The 19,836-nt window shown below is 43.9% G+C and overlaps 1 protein-coding gene across 3 annotated transcripts in view; it reads right to left on the bottom strand.

Moving 5' to 3' along the window:
• Window positions 1–19,219, bottom strand: part of LOC140629651 (nebulin-like) — an 86,387-nt gene extending 67,168 nt beyond the window's left edge. For 2 of the 3 annotated variants that reach the window (XM_072819161.1, XM_072819160.1), the window contains exons 1-14: window positions 19,068–19,219; window positions 18,089–18,401; window positions 16,674–16,778; window positions 16,463–16,567; window positions 15,519–15,626; window positions 14,632–14,739; window positions 13,282–14,533; window positions 12,503–12,608; window positions 12,302–12,406; window positions 8,949–9,055; window positions 7,274–7,474; window positions 6,865–6,969; window positions 6,131–6,235; window positions 5,096–5,202 (exon numbers count right to left, since the gene is read on the bottom strand). In XM_072819161.1, the coding sequence (XP_072675262.1) occupies window positions 5,096–5,202; window positions 6,131–6,235; window positions 6,865–6,969; window positions 7,274–7,474; window positions 8,949–8,993 (563 nt within the window). In that variant the 5' untranslated portion in view covers window positions 8,994–9,055; window positions 12,302–12,406; window positions 12,503–12,608; ... (5 more) ...; window positions 18,089–18,401; window positions 19,068–19,219. The remainder of the gene's footprint in view (window positions 1–5,095; window positions 5,203–6,130; window positions 6,236–6,864; window positions 6,970–7,273; window positions 7,475–8,948; window positions 9,056–12,301; window positions 12,407–12,502; window positions 12,609–13,281; window positions 14,534–14,631; window positions 14,740–15,518; window positions 15,627–16,462; window positions 16,568–16,673; window positions 16,779–18,088; window positions 18,402–19,067) is intronic. The other variant, XM_072819159.1, reaches the window with a different exon arrangement.
• Window positions 19,220–19,836: the final 617 nt, after the last annotated feature.

Here is a 19,836-nt window from a genome sequence, read left to right as displayed (position 1 = left end):
TTATGCTTTTGGGTGCAATTGTAAATGGGATTGACTCCTTAATTTCTCTTTCTTCAGTCTCATCGTTAGCGTGTAGAAATGCCACTGACTTCTGGGCATTGATTGTGTATTCTGCCATGCTCCCAAATTGATGTATGAGTTCTAGCAATCTTGGGGTGGAGTCTCTTGGGTTTTCTGTGTAGAGTATCATGTCATCAGCAAAGAGGGAACGTTTGACTTCTTCTTTGCCAATTTGAATGCCTTTTATTTCTTTCTGTTGTCTGATTGCTGAGGCTAGGACTTCTAAGACTATGTCAAATAGCAGTGGTGAGAGTGGACATCCCTGTCTTCTTCCTGATCTAAGGGGAAAGGCTCCATGTGCTTCCCCATTGAGAATGATATGTGCTGTGGGCTTTTCGTAGATGCCTTTTAAGATGTTGAGGAATATTCCCTCTATCCCCACAATCTGAAGAGTTTTGATCGGGAATGGATGCTGTATTTTGTCAAATGCTTTCTCTGAATCTATTGAGAGGATCATATGGTTCTTGTTTTTTGTCTTTCTGATATGATGAATCACATTGTTTTATGAGTGTTGAACCAGCCTTGCGTCCGGGGATACTTCCCTCTTGGTAATGGTGAATAATCTCCTTAATGTACTGTTGGATCCTATTAGCTAGTATCTTTTTTTTTTTTTTTTTTTAGAAAGTTTGTTTGTTTTTTTTAATTTTTTAAAAATATTTATTTATTTATGATAGTCACAGAGAGAGAAAGAGAGAGAGGCAGAGACACAGGCAGAGGGAGAAGCAGGCTCCATGCACTGGGAGCCCGACGTGGGATTCGATCCCGGGTCTCCAGGATCGCGCCCTGGGCCAAAGGCAGGCACCAAACCCCTGCGCCACCCAGGGATCCCTATTAGCTAGTATCTTGTTGCGAATTTTTGCGTCCATGTTCATCAGGAGTATGGGTCTATAACTCTCCGTTTCGGTGGGGTCTTTGTCTTGTTTTGGAATTAAGGTGATGCTGGCCTCGTAGAACGAGCTTGGATGTATTTCATTTCTATCTTTCTGAACAGCTTTAGTAGAATAGGTATGGGGTTTTTTTTTTTTTTTTTTTGGTTTCTTCTTTAAACGTTGGAATAAATTCCCCAGGGAAGCCATCTGGCCCTGGACTTTTGTGTCTTGGGAGGTTTTTGATGACTGCTTCAATTTCCTCCCTGGCCTGTTCAGTTTTTCTATTTCTTCCAGTTCCAGTTTTGGTAGTTTGCGGCTTTCCAGAAATGCGTCCATTTCTTATAGATTGCTGAATTTATTGGCGTATAGCTTCTCATGTTTTTAAAATTGTTTGTATTTCCTTGGTGTTTGTAGTGATCTCTCCTTTCTCATTCATGATATTATTAATATGAGTCTTCTCGCTCTTCTTTTAATAGGGCTGGCTAATGGTTTATCTATCTTACTAATTCTTCAAAAGAACCAACTCCTGGTTTTGTTAATCTGTTCCATAGTTCTTCTGATATCTATTTCATTGAGTTCTGCTCGAATGTTAATTTGTCAAATCTCTTCTTCTGCTGGGTGTAGGATCTATTTGCTCTTTTTCATCTAGCTCCTTTAGGTGTAAGGTTAACTTCTGTATTTGAGTTCTTTCCAATTTGTGGATGGCTGCTTGCATTGAGATATATTTCCCCCAAGGACTGCTTTTGCTGTATCCCAAAGATTTTGAATGGTTTTATCTTCATTCTCATTAGTTTCCATGAATCTTTTTAATTCTTCCTTAATTACCTGGCTCACCCTTTCATCTTTTATCAGGATGGTCCTTAACCTCAACGTGTTTGAAGTACTTCCAAACTTCTTGTTGTGATTTAGTTCTAATTTCAAGGTATCATCCTCTGAGAATAAGCAGGGGATGATCCCAATCTTTTGGTATCGGTTCAGATCTGAGTTGTGATCCAGTATGTGGTCTATTCTGGAGAAAGTTCCATGTGCACTTGAGAAGAATGTGTATTCAGTTGCATTTGGATGTAAAGTTATGTAGTTATCTGTGAAATCCGTTTGGTCCAGTCTATCATTTCGAGCTCTCGTTTCTTTGACATGTACTTAGAAGACCTATTTAGTGTAGAAAGCGCTAGATTGAAGTCACCAAGTATAAGTGTATTATGATCTAATTATGTCTTAACTTTGGTTATTAATTGATTGATATATTTAGCAGCTCCCACATTCGGGGCATATATATTGAGGATTGTTAAGTCTTCTTCTTGGATAGATCCTTTAAGTATGATACAGTGTCCCTCTTCATCTCTCACTACAGTCTTTGGGATAAATTTCAGTTTATCTGATATAAGGATGGCTACCCCTGCTTTCTTGTGAGGACCATATGATTGGTACGTGGTTCTCCAACCTTTTATTTTCAGGCTGTAGGTGTCCTTCTGTCTAAAATGAGTCTCTTGTAGACAGCAGATAGATGGGTCCTGCTTTTTTATCCAGTCTGAAACCCTGGGCCTCTGTATGGGGTCGTTAAGCCCATTCACGTTCAGTTACTATTGAAAGATATGAATTTAGTGTCATCATGATACCTATTCAGTCCCTGTTTTTGTGGATTGTTCCATTGGACTTCCTCTCCAAGAGGAATTTTAAGAGTCCCCCTTAAAATTTCTTGGAGAGCTGGTTTCCTGGTCACATATTCTTTCAGTTCCTGCCTATCTTGGAAGCTGTTTATCTCTCCTATTGTGAATGAGAGCCTTGGATAAAGTATTCTTGGCTGCATGTTCTTCTCATGTAGGACCCTGAATATATCCTGCCAACCCTTTCTGGCCTGCCTGGGTCTCTGTGGAGAGGTCTGCTGTTAATCTAATATTCATCCCCATAAAAGTTAGAGATTTCTTATCTCTTGCTGCTTTAAGGATCTTCTATTTATCTTTGGAATTTGCAAGCTTCACTATTAAATGTCGAGGTGTTGAGCGGTGTTTATTCATTTTAGGTGGGGGAAGGCCTGTGTTTTTAGTCCCAGCACAGCTTGGAAGTTAGGACCTGCAGGGAAGAGAGGAGCAACTATTTTTGAGGCCAACAAGTGGCTTTCCAGATGGATTTACCAGAAAAAAAAAGACATATTAGGTGGTTGGATCTGCAAGTGTCTGATTTGGATACTGTAGGTTTGGGTCTTTGGTTTTGTGTACTGGCTGGCCGGCAAGCTTGGGTCCCAAGACTCCGAAGGCAGCAGAAGAGGGCTGCAGGCTGTGTGCAGCGCCCCCGGGCTCTGCCCTGCATGGGGCTCCCTAGCATCCCCAGCATCCCTGCAGGGTGGTGGGAGCCACTGGGCTAGGAAGCCCCAGATAGCAGGAGCCCCTTCACCCCCAGCTTTCTGCTCAGTGTGCAGAGGGCATGTGGTGGGGCCAGTATCGGAGCCAGCTAGCCCACAAGCAGTCCTGTCTGCCCAAGGGACGCACACAACATCCTGTCCCCAGGCAGCTGCAGCCGCCCATGGGGTGCCTGGGGTCACAGGGATGCTCCTACGCTTCTTGAAGCAAAGGCGCCGTGATGACCACACTCAGCGGGGGCCTCCACACACCCCCCCGGCCCCCAGGGGCCCAGGTCAGCGCCCCTCCCCTGGCAGGCCGTGGTGCGGGGAGGCACCTACATAGGTGATCTGGTAGTGCTTTTCCCTGGAATGCTGGAAGGCGGCTGTGTCACCAGGGAGCCGGTATCCTGTGCGCTGGTCACGTCGGCCGGCACCTGGGTACAGGTCCTGCGGAGGGCGAGGGGTCAGGCTGCGCCGGGGCCCATCGAGTCATGCGCATCGCACGCGGCCCATGCCAGGCTTTCGGTCGGGATGCAGCGTGTTCTTGTTTACCAGGCCGATGTCATGAGGAGTCAGAGGAGTTCAAAGGGCCAGGTAACTAATGCATCATCCTTGACCCCCTGCTTCGAAACCGACAGGTGCCTGCGTGCTCCACTGCCCAGGCCTTGGGCTCAGGTCACATCTCTGAGCCCATCAGTCTCCCTGCTCGACCCCCACCCTCCTCGCTAATGCTCCCTCGCTTCCACTCTGTCGAGTAAATAAACCAAATCTTTAAGAGAGAGAGACAGAGAGTGAGAGAGATGCCTGGGGGTGCTCAGGGTGTGACGTTGGGTCATGGGATTGAGTCCCCAACGGGTTCCCGCAGGGAGCCTGCTTCTCCCTCTGCCTGTGTCTCTGCCTCTCTCTGTCTCTCTCATGAATAAATAAAACCTTAAAAAAGAGAGTGAGCGAGTGAACGATGAGTGAAGGGGCCCATAGGAAATAATTCTTCTATGTTTTGAATGTATGCCCAATTACCTGCATGGAATCGAGCAAGAAAACGGGAGCAGTAGAGAGAACAGGCAGTCAGTGCCGCCTGTGTCGTGAACCCTTAGGTGGCATTCACATCATCACAGTCCCGGAGACAGTCATAATGATAAGGCACATCCCTGGAACCCCATTCCTCCAATAAACACAGTGTCAGGCCATGAAGAGGTCACGATTCCCCAATCCCTGGCAGATGGGGGAAAGGAGTTTCTGACCATGATCCTAAATAGCCTGTCTTTGGGGGGGAGATCCAGGAGTAGGAATAGTATCAGAGACATCAAAGAGCAAATGTTTTTCAATATTCAGTACAGGAGAGTGACATCAAAGAGGGAAACCAATGTTGCCTGAGCAGGTAACACCCAAAAGGGATATTAAGTACGTGAGTGGAATCCAGGTCTTTCTCTTCTGAATTCCAACAGTAATTTCTAGCCCTTTCTCTTACTACTAGTAGTCCCTTATGATTATGTGTCTTCTCTTTGTCATCTTGGTTTTAAGTTGTTTGAGAAAGGTTGGCTTTCTTTCTCCCTCGTATCTTGTAGATGTAAATGCAATGTTGCTCTAAGAATGCCCATTGCTTGCGTGGTGTAAGAATCCCACCAACCAGGAGGGAAGACAGACTGTGTACTGTTTGGGTTTTTTCTTTGTTTTTTAACTCAGGTGAATGGAATAGCATTGACAACTGAGAAGGTCAGGCTGAGATAAAGCACAAGCCAAGGAGGTTTCTGCAAAAGCCAGTGGCCTGGCCCTCGGAGGCCGCCCCTTAGACTTCTGCTGCCCCCTGCACTGGGTTCTCACTGCTCACCTCACTCTGGAGCTTGTGTGCATGAAGGGCCCATCCAGTTCCATGGTTTTCATAGTTGCAGCCACCTTGCCTCTGACGCTATCCATGTAGTCATGGTGGTAGATGGCCTGTGTCAGATAGAAGAGGGGTCAGCTGATTCTGATCACAGCAGCATCATTGGAAAGAAGCAAAGTAAATGGAAACCTAAGTCTCTCTTAAAGGAAGGAAGGAAGGAAGGAAGGAAGGAAGGAAGGGAGGGAGGGAGGGAGGGGAAGGGGAAGGGGAAGGGGAAGGGGAAGGGGAAGGGGAAGGGGAAGGGGAAGGGAAGTAGGTAGGTAGGTTTCCCTTTGCCTCAACAACTGATCCATCATTGTCTTGTCCACAGGCTCGCAAGTGGGCATGTGGACCCCACAGCATGAGAGAAGCAGAGGACATGGCTCAGCAAAGGGAGGGAACAGCGGCTATGGTACGGCTCTAAGTTTCAAAACAATGGGTTTTTACATTCTAACTCGCTGGTGGGATTTGATATTTACTTACTAATTTGCGGGCTTAGTTAAAAGAAAATAAAAGAGCAGCCGTGTGCTGGCTCTGCCCCCCAAGTCAGAGAGTGGATGTGGCATGGGGCCGAGGCTTGGGCACCGGGCCTTCCCAGACCACGGACGAGGGGCCCCACGAAACCCACACCGCTCACTGCACGGCCTGCCCCCTCCTCACCCTGCCATGACCAGCTCTAATTTTCCAGAGGGCTGACCAGCAAGATACAACTGCTGCTCTTGACACGAGGCCTCAAAAAACAACTTTTAAAGCAAAAAACTCTAAAACACTGAGTATTCCATAGAATTATAGCATTTCTACCTCCACCTTGGGAACTGATTGAACACACCAGGTTTTAGGAAATATGAGCAGAACCATAAGTACTATCTAGGACACTAACTCTGGTCTCCCAGTTAGCAAAAGCCACTTACTTTTTCTTTTCTTTTTTTTTTTTTTTGCCACTTCTGTTTGAGTGGTGGCCCCATTTATTACTGTCCACACGACTTCCCCACGGGGACTTACATCACTCAGTTGTTTCCCACTTTTCACAGCCTGCACATAGACTTGTGTGTCTGTGACCAACTTGTAGCCATTCCTGGTCTTCTGTGTGTGAGATTTGTACTTGATCTGCCAAGAGGAATAAAAGAAGCCTGTGGTAGACCGTTTACGGTTCTAGAAATTGCTGCTTTCATGGAGGGTTTGGTTGCTTTTAACTCATGACATTTACTTTCATTAGCACATATTCAATCGACCAGGAGGCATTTGAATTTTAGGACAATCTGCATAATCGATGCTTATAGTCCTATGGAGCTTCTAGAGCCTTCTAGCAGGCTTGACAACTGCTCTTCTAGGAACATTTACGCATTTTTACTGAAACCTTTATTACAGTGTTAATTTGCTTAGCAAATTCTCTCTTTATAAATAGGTCCTGTCTATAGCGTCACAAACACCTCACAAGTGAGATTTCCCTAATAGGAGAATCATGTGCTTGATAGATCTGAAATAGTCCAAATGTAGAGAGAGGTTCCAGGGAAGGACAACAGGACAGCTCGACCGTGTTGTTGAATAGAGAGCTACGCGCATTCCAAGAAACAGCCGTTCCCTGCTCCTTAGCATTCTTCTCCAGATCAGCCATCCTCAACACCATTTAAGACATAGCTGGTCTGTGACAATGTACATAACTCCCCCTTTGACTTAGACTACGTAGAAAAGGAAATACACTTTAAAAAAAAAACCATAAGATAGGGCAAACTCACATGGTTACATAGAACATAAGCATGCTTGGCATGAAGAATTTCAGGAATGTCCGAGATGTAGCATCCAATGCCCTTTAGCCAGCTGAGGTCATCCTTGTATACAATCTAAAGATTGCGGTGGATAGAGGGAATTAGAAAAAAGAAACTGACCGTAACTCAAACACCAAAAACACAGACACCCAGTGGGCCTGGGAGGACTTTATCGAATGACATTCGAAAGGTGTTATGCAATGAGGCTGTGGGTGCCGTGAAAACACTGGCACACAGAGCCCTGCTTCCAGGGACAGACCCATGGGTACAGAGGACAGCAACGCTGGAAGAAGGCCAGGGTACATGCAGGTGGGTCTGCTTCCCCTCAGGATGGGCATGTGGAGCCAGCACGGGGGACCTTCACAAGCAGTGGGCTTACGTTGCTGTAGATCTGATCTGTGACTTTCCTGATGTGGCTGTTGACTTGCAAGTCAGGGTGGCAAATCCACTCACAGAGGTGTAGGCAGTAATCAATCTCACTGCCTTTCTTCTGAGATTCCTTAGCAGTAACCATCTCCACCATGTCAGGCACGATGTGGATTCTCATCTTGTTCTTTTCATAAACTGATTTATATAGGCGCTGGGAAGATAAAATAACATGCCAATTATGTAGGAAATTGTGCAAGGTCTCAAGGCAATCTGGTTCTTAAATCCTTCTTATACACCAGAGAAGTCGAGGTAAAGAATGTATGGCAATCAGGTGGGATCTGGTAAATATTAAATTAATTCCGTATACTGTCTAACAAAGTCTTTTACTAAATACGCATCTCTAGGCCAGAAGGCATTGAAAAATTTTATTGGACCACTAGCATTTAAACGAATGGAATAGAATTGAAAAGATCAGAGTGTATTGCCTTTAGTTTGGCAGTACATAGTCTTCTGTCATATGTCAGAAGGAAGTCACATAAACGTCAGCTGTGTGTGTGTGTGTGTGTGTGTGTGTGTGTGTACTTGATACAACATTCTCACTGGTAAAAAACAGGGTTTGAGAAATACTGATCTAAAATGCTATGTAAGGGACGCCTGGGTGGCTCAGCAGTTGAGCATCTGCCTTCGGCTCAGGGTGTGATCCTGGGATCTGGGATCGAGTCCCACATCGGGCTCCTTGTGGGGAGTCTGCTTCTCCTTCTGCCTGTGTCTCTGTCTCTCATGAATAAATAAAATCTTTAAAAAATAAAATAAAATAAAATGCTATGTAAAAGGTTCACAATTAAGAGGTAAAAGTCTCTAAAGGAGGTTAACTTCTGAAAGAGAACTAGCTTCTTAGGACTGCAATGAAGGTTATAGGTAATTTTACAATAAAAGGCTTTACTTAAGAACATTCTGGGCATAAAGGGTTGAAGTTCATAAACTTTTTTTAAATATATTTTTTATTTATTTATGATAGTCATACAGAGAGAGAGAGAGAGGCAGAGACACAGGCAGAGGGAGAAGCAGGCTCCATGCACCGGGAGCCCGACGTGGGATTCGATCCCGGGTCTCCAGGATCGCGCCCTGGGCCAAAGGCAGGCGCCAAACCGCTGCGCCACCCAGGGATCCCCGAAGTTCATAAACCTTAATACGATATCTAGATAGCTCATTGTAATTTTAGATTTTCTTTTACAATATACACAAACATATAATATATAAAACACATGTGGATGGAACTGGAGGGGATTATGCTGAGTGGAATAAGTCAATCAGAGAAGGACAAACATTATATGGTCTCATTCATTTGGGAAATATAAATAATAGTGAAAGGGAATTAAAGGGAAGGGAGAAGAAATGGGTAGGAAATATCAGAAAGGGAGATAGAGCATGAAGACTCCTAACACTGGGGGTGGTGGAAGGGGAGGAGGGCGGGGGGTGGGGGTGAATGGGTGGCGGGCACTGAGGGGGGCACTTGACAGGATAACCACTGGGTGCTATTCTGTATGTTGGCAAATTGAACACCAATAAAAAATAAATTCATTAATAAATAAATAAAACACATGAATCAGTAGAAAAATTCTAGGAGCGGAGAACTGGGGAAGGTAGAGGGTGGGTGAGAGGCCATCACAATGCACTTGACTTACATTGCTAGCCAGATGCTTCTGGTTCTTAGCATGCATCAGGGACATGGTACTGGTAGGCAGGATGTAGCTGGTGGCTTCACTCCATCCCAAGCTTCCTTGTACAGGTTCTACAGGGGTTATAAACCATTTTGTGAGTACAGAAAATGCACTCTGGTTGGATCTTTAGAAGGGGATTTTTCCTGTATCTTTTTTCAGACACTGCTTAACAACCCCTGATCTTCATACTCAGCAGGACCCAAGTCCCCCTCAGTAAATAATGGGTTTAATGCTGTGACCATAATTTTATGGTCCATTATTCTGTTCTCTTCCATAGTAATTATTTCAGTTTGGCAGTTATCATGGAGCACTGCATCTTGACAACAGTGGTGAATGTATGAATATGCATTTGTACAGCTATAGTACTGTAGGCCACAAAGAGTGACATTTTACTGTATGGAAACGAAAACAAAGTTTTTGACGCTGTGTTCCTTTGCTCTAGGTCTAGGAATTCCTGAAGGGTGAAAACCACTAACTTAAAATCTATTTATCCTATCTTACATTTTTGTAGCTAGTGGGAGCTCAAGAAAGATTTCCACTCCTAGGTATTTATTTACTCAAGAAAACAAAAATTACATATGCACAAAAACCTATACTCAAATGTATATAGCAGCTTTATTCATAATTGTCACAAACTAGATACAATCCAGGTGTCCTTGGACTGTGAATGAATAAATTGTGGTATATTCATACAATGGAATATCACACTCTGCAATAAATCCAATAAACTACTGGTTTTTACAGCAATGTGTAGAGTACACATGTGGATTTTACTAAGACAAAGAAACAGACCTGACGGCTGCAGACTTCATAATCCCATTTGCAGGACATTCTGGAAAAGGTTTTTCAAAGTTTGTTTCTTTAAAAATAGGTCCAGAAAATGCTTCTATGGGTCTCAAAGAAGGAAAAGGAAGAGGGTAATTTTGAGGTGATAGATTTTCTGTGGCTTCACTGGGGTGAATACATGACTTTGCATTTGTTGAAAGCCATAGTCCAGAGGCACCTGGGTGGCTCAGTGGGTTAAGCATCTGCCTTCAGCTCAGGTCAAGATGATCTTGGAGAACGCTGCTCAGAGGGAAGTCTGCTTCTCCCTCTTCCTCTGCCCCTCTTCCTGCTCATGCTCTCTCTCTCTCTCTCAAATCAATAAAATCTTGTTTTAAAAAACATCCTGTAGTACTATATACTACAAAGAGTGATTTACTGTGTGTAAATTAAAACAGAATCAAGCTGAATGGGGAAGAGGACGCCAATGGAATAGAAATCATAACAAATAAACCTAACTGTGTTACAAATGCATAACAAGACTATGCTGAAGGAAGTGAGTTAGAAAACAATTTAGTTTATTTTTGAAAATGGTATTTTGACTCATTAAGCTATAGACAAAAATAACCAAATAAGATACTGTAGTTACTACATTTGTTTCTCACAGGAATATGGGTTAGCAATTCTCAAAACTATGTGCCGATAAAAGTTGAACAAATAGGAGCGCCTGGGGGGCTCAGGGGTGAGTGTCTGGCTTCAGCCCAGGGCGTGACCCTGGGGTCCTGGGATCGAGTCCCGCATTGAGCTCTCCTCAAGAAGCCTGCTTCTCCCTCTGCCTGTGTCTCTGCCTCTCTCTGTCTCATGAATAAATAAATACAACCTTTAAAAAAGTTGAACAAATAAGCAAACATGTCATAGGTAATGAGGGCCAGGCTTTCTAGGAAAAAAAAAAGCCACAAGTTGGAAAAATAAAAGATAGAAGTCTAAAGTCTGTAGTGTTGAATGATATAGGAAGCATCAATAGGAACTCATGGTTCAAAGCACACATATAATTAGACAAATATAGAAATAAATACTGATATGTATGCATATAGAGGTTAGTATCCATAATATATTTCTAAGCTCTGTCCATAGAAGGGTCCCAGCAGCAGTGAGCACGCCTAGTGCTGAGATTTTTGCCTTTGAAATGCCAATCCTTAATATATAAATCAGGGCTCCTTGGAGAGGGGGTATCTGGAGCAGGTAAATACAAGATGAACATCTTGTGGTGCCAGAATGTAAGGAAGCACTCAAAAACAATGACAGAGTATGTTAAGTTCTTATAGGAGCCACCCTGAAAGGCACCCAATGGGGAAAGGTGAAATGATTTGAGCAACAAAATAAATAGCAGTATTAGACTACATCACGTAGAAGAAATTAAATATCCATGAGTTCAGATATAATTACTTACTGATACAAGTAAAAAAAAAAAAACCCAAATGGTAGGAAGAAAGAGTGGTTTCTTACCGAAGAATTCCAATTGATAAATGTAGGAGGGATGAAAAAAAAAAACAGAAAATCACCAATAGGCATATTTTATACTAAAAGTTGTTTCAGGCAAGACCCATCAATAGATGGTAAAATACATGAGAGAACATTTGAAGAGAAACAGGCTATCTGCAGTCCCAAAATATCTCCCTCCATGATATGTATTAACAACAAAGGGAAAAATCACGACATTACAGTAGAGAAGCTCAGCAGCCAGCCACCTAACCAAGTCACCACGTTCAACATCACCAGTTACCGGCATCACGTCCCACCTGCCATGATGCCGGAGAGAAGCTTTTGTGTTAAACTCGCCAAAAATGGACTGTCTTGATCTAATCATAAGAAGACATCATATAAAACCAAATGGAGGGGCATTCCACAAAATAACCGGAAAGTATTCCTCAAAAGTGTTACAATCAGAAAAAGACAAGGGAAAACTGAGAAATGATCAGATTGAAGAAAGCTAATGAGTCATATGAATTAAATGCAAAATGGGATGACAGGCTGGCGCCTGACATAGAAAAGCACATTAGTGGAAAAACCCTGGTGAAATCTGGATGAAGTCTGTAAGTTACACTGCAACAAGGTTAATTTAGTTTCCATGATTGTATTACAGACAAAACTATGCTGGAATTCTCTGGACTCTTTCTGCAAGTTTTCTGGAAACCTAAAAGAGTTTCAAAATAAAGTTTTAAAAAGTTTGTTGAATTAACCAATTCAGAGGAGACAAAAAAAAAGTGTCTTTGTAGGCTGTACGCCCCTTGTCCCTGGAGAAGCCAGGGAAGGACAAGTCCAGGGTGAGGTTGGCCTAGTTTCAACAGTGCTCACCTGCAATAAGGAAGGAGCTTCCAAATCTGTGCCAATGCACAGCATGGTGTGATATTCCACTTCGGGCTCAATGAATTGTCACTAGGACTACTGAGGAGATAAAATAGGAAACTGGAAGTGCCTGAAAAAACCTGGGCGGTAAGGTGCTTATCCCAACTATTCCGTTATTGTCTCCAGGGAAGAAGAGAAAAATAACTCACTCTGCTGTAAAGATTCTTCAGGTTCTTGGTTCTGTCATAATCCACTGTTTCTAGGACTGTTGTATCTTTGTCCTTAATCTGATGATAATTTTCTTTACATTTCACCTACACACAAAAAAGATGGGTTATTCTTTTCTGCTGTTCAAAAATACAGAAGGACAGGAATGGCTTGTGTCGGGAGAGAAGTCCAAGAAGACGCACCTCACTGGCATTAATGCCACTTTGAAGAGCAGTCACCTAAAGTGGTGTATCTGTGACCAGGTTCTAATTCTGCAGATTTTCTTTACCTGCTGCCATGTACCCGTATCTGTAAAGAAAAACCAGGCACCGGAAATGGTAAAATACACGTCTGCCATCAGCATGAGCAGTTTGTGCCAACTTAGATGAGCCTTTACTTCATTCTGGGTTCCTGCTTTAATACTAACAGAGACACAGTCGTTCTGTGTTCCTGCCAACTTTGTAGGGTTGTCAAAACCTGGCTCTTTGCCAGATCCTCTTCACCATTTTGTTGCCTTTTCCATGCATGCACCCCCATCCCTGAGTGCCTCAACCGTCCGTGAACCTGCCCTAGGAGAGCTAAACCATATCCTGGGGACATTTTCCAAATATCTACTTTTTTACTTCAGAACTTACCTCCCAAAGGTCAAAGCATGCATTTGCATTCTACTCTCTGCAGGCTAACCTAAGCAACTTCTGTATAGATGCTTGAGGGTGGTTCACTCTGAAACACCTCACGGGAAACGTTCTGGGTAAACCTCAAATGCTTAAACCCCTGGAGAGACCAAAACCGAGAAGGTCCCACACCAGAGCAGGTCACCAGGAGAGGCTGTATCAGGCAGGGGCCTCTGGTTTCTGTGGCTCACGTACTGTTAGAGCAGCTTTCTCTAACCCGGGCACAGGGCTGGCCTGGTTGTCACCCCACTGAAAGCACCACGATTTCACTGATCCACAGAGAGCCAGTCCTTCTGGGAAGATCTCACCTGACTCTGGAGATCACAGGATTTCTTGGCCTGGAGGATCTGAGGCATATCCCAAATGTAGCATCCCATGCCTTTCAGCCGATTCAAGTCATCCTTATACACGTTCTGCAGGAAAGAAGGGATGATGAGAGGTGACAGGTACTAACTGAATTTACAATCGGGCATTTTGATAATTTCCCATCAGCCATTGGCTGTGCTGAGTGCTTAGCAGTCATAGGGTGGGCCCCGCACCAGCTGGAGGGCTTTCCCGCTCTGACCTAAAGAAGCCTAGGAGGAGAGGAAGAGCTAAAGTTTTGTCTGCAGTAAAAAACAGGTTAAATATTTAACACAGGGGTCACATGGTTCAGAGGGGATTCTCACACCAAAAAGTGGTTATGCGTGCCACTGTGCTTTAAAAAGCAGTACAATTTATGAATACGGGGACAAGTGGAGCATAGGGGGCCAAGACACGGTTGAGTGAAGGTGTAACTAAGTCAAGCTGCAGAAAGGGCATCGTATATTGCTCAGGATGTCCTGCATGCTGTGGGCCCGAATTACGCCGGGTTCTTCTGGGAGAGACATCCACTGGTGGAAGTAGTGTTGGTACTCTAGGTCACGGAGGATGTACTGACAGTGTTTGGCCAGCACGTGATTCATCATATCGATGGGGATGTGCACATTTGCTTTGGTATCCGCATAATCTCTTCTGTAGTTCAATTAAGCCCCCTTTTTTTAAAGACAAAAAGAAGGATTAAAATGTTAATTATTCAGATCCATCTCTCTCGGGGTCTTATCCCTAGTATAGATCAGTACCTTTAGGATGAACAAAGGCTAAAGAAGATACTTTTTAAATAGATTCTTCATTCCCAATGTCCCTTCCTTTCAAAACACAGGGGTAAGTAGTCACCTTGTTGCTTTCTCCTTTTTCCAAACACAGGTACTTCACTGTGGGTTTGGAAGTGCAGAAGGGAAGGAAAGGGAGGAAAGCCCATAGTTACCAATGGTAACTGGCAGGGGTGGGGATGAATCTCAGGGAAGGAATGACTCCTTCCTCACCACCCCATGCCTCTCTCAACCGAAGAACGGTTCACAAACAGACCCCCTAATAGCACCCTCCAGGGTACAAATCCTCCGTCACAGTGAGCTTTGCTTTGCTTACTGCACTCCTCGTCTTTTGGAAATCCAGGCACTGGACCACACCAGGGAACTCACTGATTTCTTTTCCAGCCAGGTAGTGGCCCTTCTGCTTCTCATATGTCTCTTTGTATTTAAGCTGTGAAGTAGGCACAACTTAGTTGAGAATCTCTGGGATTTTTGGACCAGCTCCCCAGAGAAGACTCTTAAATGCACGGAGGAAAAACCACCACTGACCTCGCTGTTCACATAGTTGGCATGCTTAGCTCCCACGATGGGAATGTAGCGCCTATGCAAGGTGCAGCCGTAAGCGTTGGTCCCTTCTCAAGCCCCTTTGTACAGTATCTGGAACAAAGGAATATGTGTCAGCAAGTTTGCAGTCAACTTCCTTCAGGTATTGCTAAAAAGAAAATGGTAAAACCAAGGTAAAATATTTATGTTTAAAGGCCAAGAGCCCTTACTGCGTCTACCTAAGAGTATGGGAGAATCTTCTATCTTACTGCAGATTGAATCTACAAACACCAGGGTGTTCTAGGACATCTATAACAGAGAATAACTGTATTTAAAGTTATGGTAAAAGTGGAAATACATTTTCACATAGGTAGAGAATCACCAAAGACTGCTTCCCATTGGGCATACACACAGACACAGGGCACGCGCGCACACACACACACATCATCCTTAAATCAGCTGAATTAAATTAGTCTTCCGTCTGTTGGCTGGAGATATTTATACATGACTGCCAGAGAGGGACTGGCCTTTCCTCTCTTTTCCCTGTTAGTGGGTGTTCAGTCCTCTGCGCACCTACAGCTGGTATAGCACCTGCTACCTTATTATCTATTTGCCTGTCCATCTCCCTCATTGGCATGGGCTCCTGAGGGGCTTCTCTTACTGAGTGTTAGCCCCGTAGCACTTCCTCCAATGCCTGGCCCATTACTGGAGCTCAAAAAGAAAAATACCAGCTGAATAAATGCTACTTCTAATAAACAACAGCAGTTATTTCTAAGAAGATTAAATGCAATGATAGGTCTTTTAAGTTCAGTTGTTCACAAAATCAGCCAAGAAGATGAATTAAGAGCTTAAAATTAAGAACTGAGTTGTAAATCAAATAAAATAGAACTTACAGTACTGTAGAGTTTTCTCATGTCTTTGGAGTGGGTGATATATGGTGTATCTGGAGAAAATAGATACTTGCCCTTCAATACTTTATTAAATGTTTCTTTATGTTTTACCTAACAAGAGAAAACAAGACAAAACCAATCCACATCTTTGGTCAATATAAATGCATATTTAAAGTTTCATAGTTTCGGGGCAGCCCGGGTGGCTCAGCGGTTTAGTGCCACCTTCAGGCCAGGGCATGATCCTGGAGACCCGGGATCGAGTCCGGCATCGGGCTCCCTGCGTGGAGCCTGCTTCTCCCTCTGCCTGTGTCTCTGCCTCTCTCTGTGTATCTCTCATGAATAAATAAAATCTTTAAAAAAAATAAAAAAATAAAGTTTCATAGTTTCTACCCAAAAAGATAATAACCAGTCTACATTTGGAGATTTAAAACAAACTAATTGGTTAGATTTCAGTTCATTTTGCCTAATACAATAATTTGGACAAGAATATGGATGCTTTTTAAAAGAAGAAATGGGTAGGAAATATCAGAAAGGGAGACAGAACATGAAAGACTCCTAACTCTGGGAAACAAACTAGGGGTGGTGGAAGGGGAGGAGGGCAGGGGTTGGGGGTGACTGGGTGACAGGTACTGAGGTGGGCACTTGATGGGATGAGCAATGGGTGTTATTCTGTATGTTGGCAAGTTGAACACCAATAAAAAATAAATTTATTATTTAAAAAAATAAAAAAAATAAAACCTGCATTCTCACTCTGAAAAAAAAATGTTCGTACAGTACATCTCTTACTAGGGACTTTAAAGACATGCCCACCAGAGATGATCTTCTAGTTTCCTGCCCCACTGTCCATTTTCTTACAAGCAGTTACCTGGAGGTGAGCAAATGCAGTCAATGACACACAATGAACTCCCCAGTCCATGCACACATCACTATACACAAAGAAAACTTACATCACTTTGACTGACTGAGTTAATCTTCACCAAAACAATCTCTGGAGGATCCACCACACTTGTGAAGTTAGGACAGTTGTCGAGATCAGCCTTCTTGTATTTTATCTGCAAGGAAACAGAGATGATTAAGACTGGTCTCCTTCCAGTGGGTACCTGCCCCCACATGACAGGCAAGGCGGCCAGGCATTAGGTAAGAACAGGGTTTGTGTACCTGATTCACCATTTCCTGGTTCTTCGTAACCCTCACGTAGTCCACAGAGTCCACGGGTATCCAGACAATGCCACAGAGCCACTCCAGGTCAGCCTTGTAGACATCCTGAGAGCAGGAAGAGAGATACAACGCAGGCATAAATGACTCAGGCACAGGATTCCAGACTGTTGGTCTGAAGCAACTTTTTCAGGAGCTTTTTAAGGATTTCCCTCTAGTGACTGTCATCTCTTGATGCAATCATGATTTCACCTGTTCACCAGAGAGGTATCCTGTGAGCCTATTATTATGAGCAAAGTACTGTACTAGGTGCTTTCAGAGATAAGTACAAAGGAATCTGGTGTGAAGAGAAGTCCTTTATAAGTGGAGAGTGTAACAGCAAGAACACTCAAGGGCTATGGGAGCTACGGGCAGGGAGCCATTGTATCTAGCATTGAGTCCAAGGAAGGGTTTTACCAGGGAGGGTGGGTTTTTAGAAGGATTTATATTTAATTACTTGGTACGTGGGAAATTTAGACTAACTACACAAAGGAAGTGATACAACTAAATGCTCCTGTATGGTAGAGTAGGGGACACATGCCCCTGGCCAGGCCTAGCTCTCCCCCTCCCCACCCCACATCAACCACAATGGAGCTGCTGATCTGGTTAAATGTCCATGACCATCGTTCTGCTGCAGCAACAGGGAGGTGGCAAGTTCAAGCTCACCACCTGGTGGCAGGCAGCCTCTGATTTCCTGTTTCCAAAGTGGTAATGAGAAGACCAGGTGGGTTAGCTCCAGGGTATGTCTGAGCATCAGGTCGATGCATGGAGTTTCTGTTCCTTAGGAACTGCTGGTGGCAGCTACACGTCTGGGCTCAGGCCTCACTGCAAGGTGGCCTAGGTCATGTATTCTCTTCCCTACCCTCACCCAAAGCTCTGTGCAAGCAGATTCTGGGCCCTCAGGTAGTTTATCAGGATTTTGTTTCTCTTTTGCTTTGATTCTTTGCAAGCAAGTCCTACATCAACACCTGAAGAAGAGACGCTTGGCAAAGGGCATACCCAGGTCTTTGCCTACACTAACTACAACCCCCATTTACTCTCCATTCTCACCCCAAGCCATTTATTATTTTAAATCAGCTGATAATCTCCCAGGCCAATGTGAGATGTTGGTGATGTCAAAGATGATGCAAAAACAAAAAAAACAACCAATGAAAAAAATTGGCTTTGAACGATACTCGGAAATAAGTCGTCAAAAAGGCAAAGCTGTCAATCACTGCTCCTGGTCTTTCTCTACAAAAGATTCAGCCTCAGTTCCCTTCTGGGAACAAATTCAGTATTTATGGCTCAAAGTTTCAAAGCCCGGTGCTTCCAAAGTACTGCCTGTAACTCTCTGAGTACACCATACATTCCTAGGTCATTAAGAAACAAAAATTACTTACATTGCTCTGTAGGTCAGAGGCCTTCCTTGCCTGGATAATGTCATTTTGGTCAGGATGACACATCCACTGGTGCAGGTAATTACGGTAATCAATATCACTGACGAGGTCCTGCCCATGCTTGGCAGCCAACACCGACACCATATCAGCGGCTATATATTGATCTTGGCCTTTGTTTTATGGTAGTCCTCTCTGTATAGTCTGTCATTCTGAATCTGGCCTGTGCGCTCAAACCAAACCAGTTTAGGATCATCTCTCATCGTCGAACACCAACATAATGACCTCTTTGTTTTACATGTTCAGCTTTGTAGTTCAGCTGGTGGGAGAAAAAAAAATAGAGATTCCATCGGTTGTGACAAGCTCTCAAGGAAAAGGGGAGCTTGAAACATCAGCACACACAGCCCCTCAGCCTTTTGTCACCTGCCTCCCCGAGAATAAAGAACAAAAAGCACTGACATAATAAATATGAAGAAATACCGATTTAAAAGTAGGAAAAATACATTCGTTTTCTAATTCTGCCTATGTTTTATTGGAAAGCTTAGAGATTTTAAGGAAGTGAGGGAATAGAAGAGAGTAAACACTCAGACCATAGCTTTTAAAGAAGCCAACAAAACAAACACTCTCAAAGCCCAGAGAGGACCAGAAGGGTAGAGGACTCCAAACATCCCCAGGCCTCCTAGCTCCAGGAGCCCCCAGCGTGCGCTCCTAGAAGGATAAATGACCTCGCTCTGAATGTCACCAGAGTGATGGGCGTGAACAAATGGTACGCGTCTGGAGGCAAAATGTAACCCGTAGCCCGTAGCTTTTTGTTTCTCCCAGCCTTCCTTGTAGAGATAGTAAAAGACAGAGAGCCACAACAGAGCTTAACCTAAGGAGTCAGAAGGGCACTGGTCATGTGCATACATCTCCCCACCGTTACATTCCGGTCCTCGGTTCCCCCTCCCCCGCCCAGGAGTATCAGGCATCTGGCTGAAACCCATACCTGGTCCAGCATCTGGGCTGTCTCCTGGGCAGTGTGCAGCAAGGGGGTCTCGGTGAGGGTGTACTGTGATTTGGCATCATTCCAATCTTTCTGGTATTTACTCTGGAATTGAGAAGCCAGAGGTTTAACATACTTGATATTAAGAAATCATAATGTTGCTCGGGAAAATGCTAGCATCATCTCATGATTACAGTCTGTGTCTCAGACAATGACTGCACGCTGAGCTAAAGTAGGTGAAAATCGGGATCCCTGGGTGGCGCAGCGGTTTGGCGCCTGCCTTTGGCTCGGGGCACGATCCTGGAGGCCTGGGATCGAATCCCACGTCGGGCTCCCTGCATGGAGCCTGCTTCTCCCTCTGCCTGTGTATCTGCCTCTCTGTCTCTCTCTGTGTAACTATCACGAATAAATAAATAAAATCTTTAAAAAAAATAAAGTAGGTGAAATTCTTTGGAAATGACATTTCATGATCGGGTAATTTTAGAATGACAGGTACTCACATCATTTAGGATCTCACCGCTTTGTTTTGCAGTCTCGTAATCAGCTCTATCATCCACGGGAGTAAAGTTGAGAGTTTCTATTTTTGGGCGGTATTTTTTCTATTGGAAAGAAAATATCTTTCCTCTCAGGCAGGACAAAGACACACTAGATTTAAGGGTCTTTCTCTACTAGAAGCACAGAGAGCCATATCTGAACGGCACCCTTCGAGACAATTTGACCTTTTTCTTACCATTTTATTTTATTTTATTTTATTTTTTAATTTTTTATTGGT

Source organism: Canis lupus, assembly GCF_048164855.1.
Source record: "Canis lupus baileyi chromosome 27 unlocalized genomic scaffold, mCanLup2.hap1 SUPER_27_unloc_5, whole genome shotgun sequence".
Classification (NCBI taxonomy): domain Eukaryota; kingdom Metazoa; phylum Chordata; class Mammalia; order Carnivora; family Canidae; genus Canis; species Canis lupus.
This window is presented reverse-complemented; position numbering and strand designations above follow the sequence as displayed.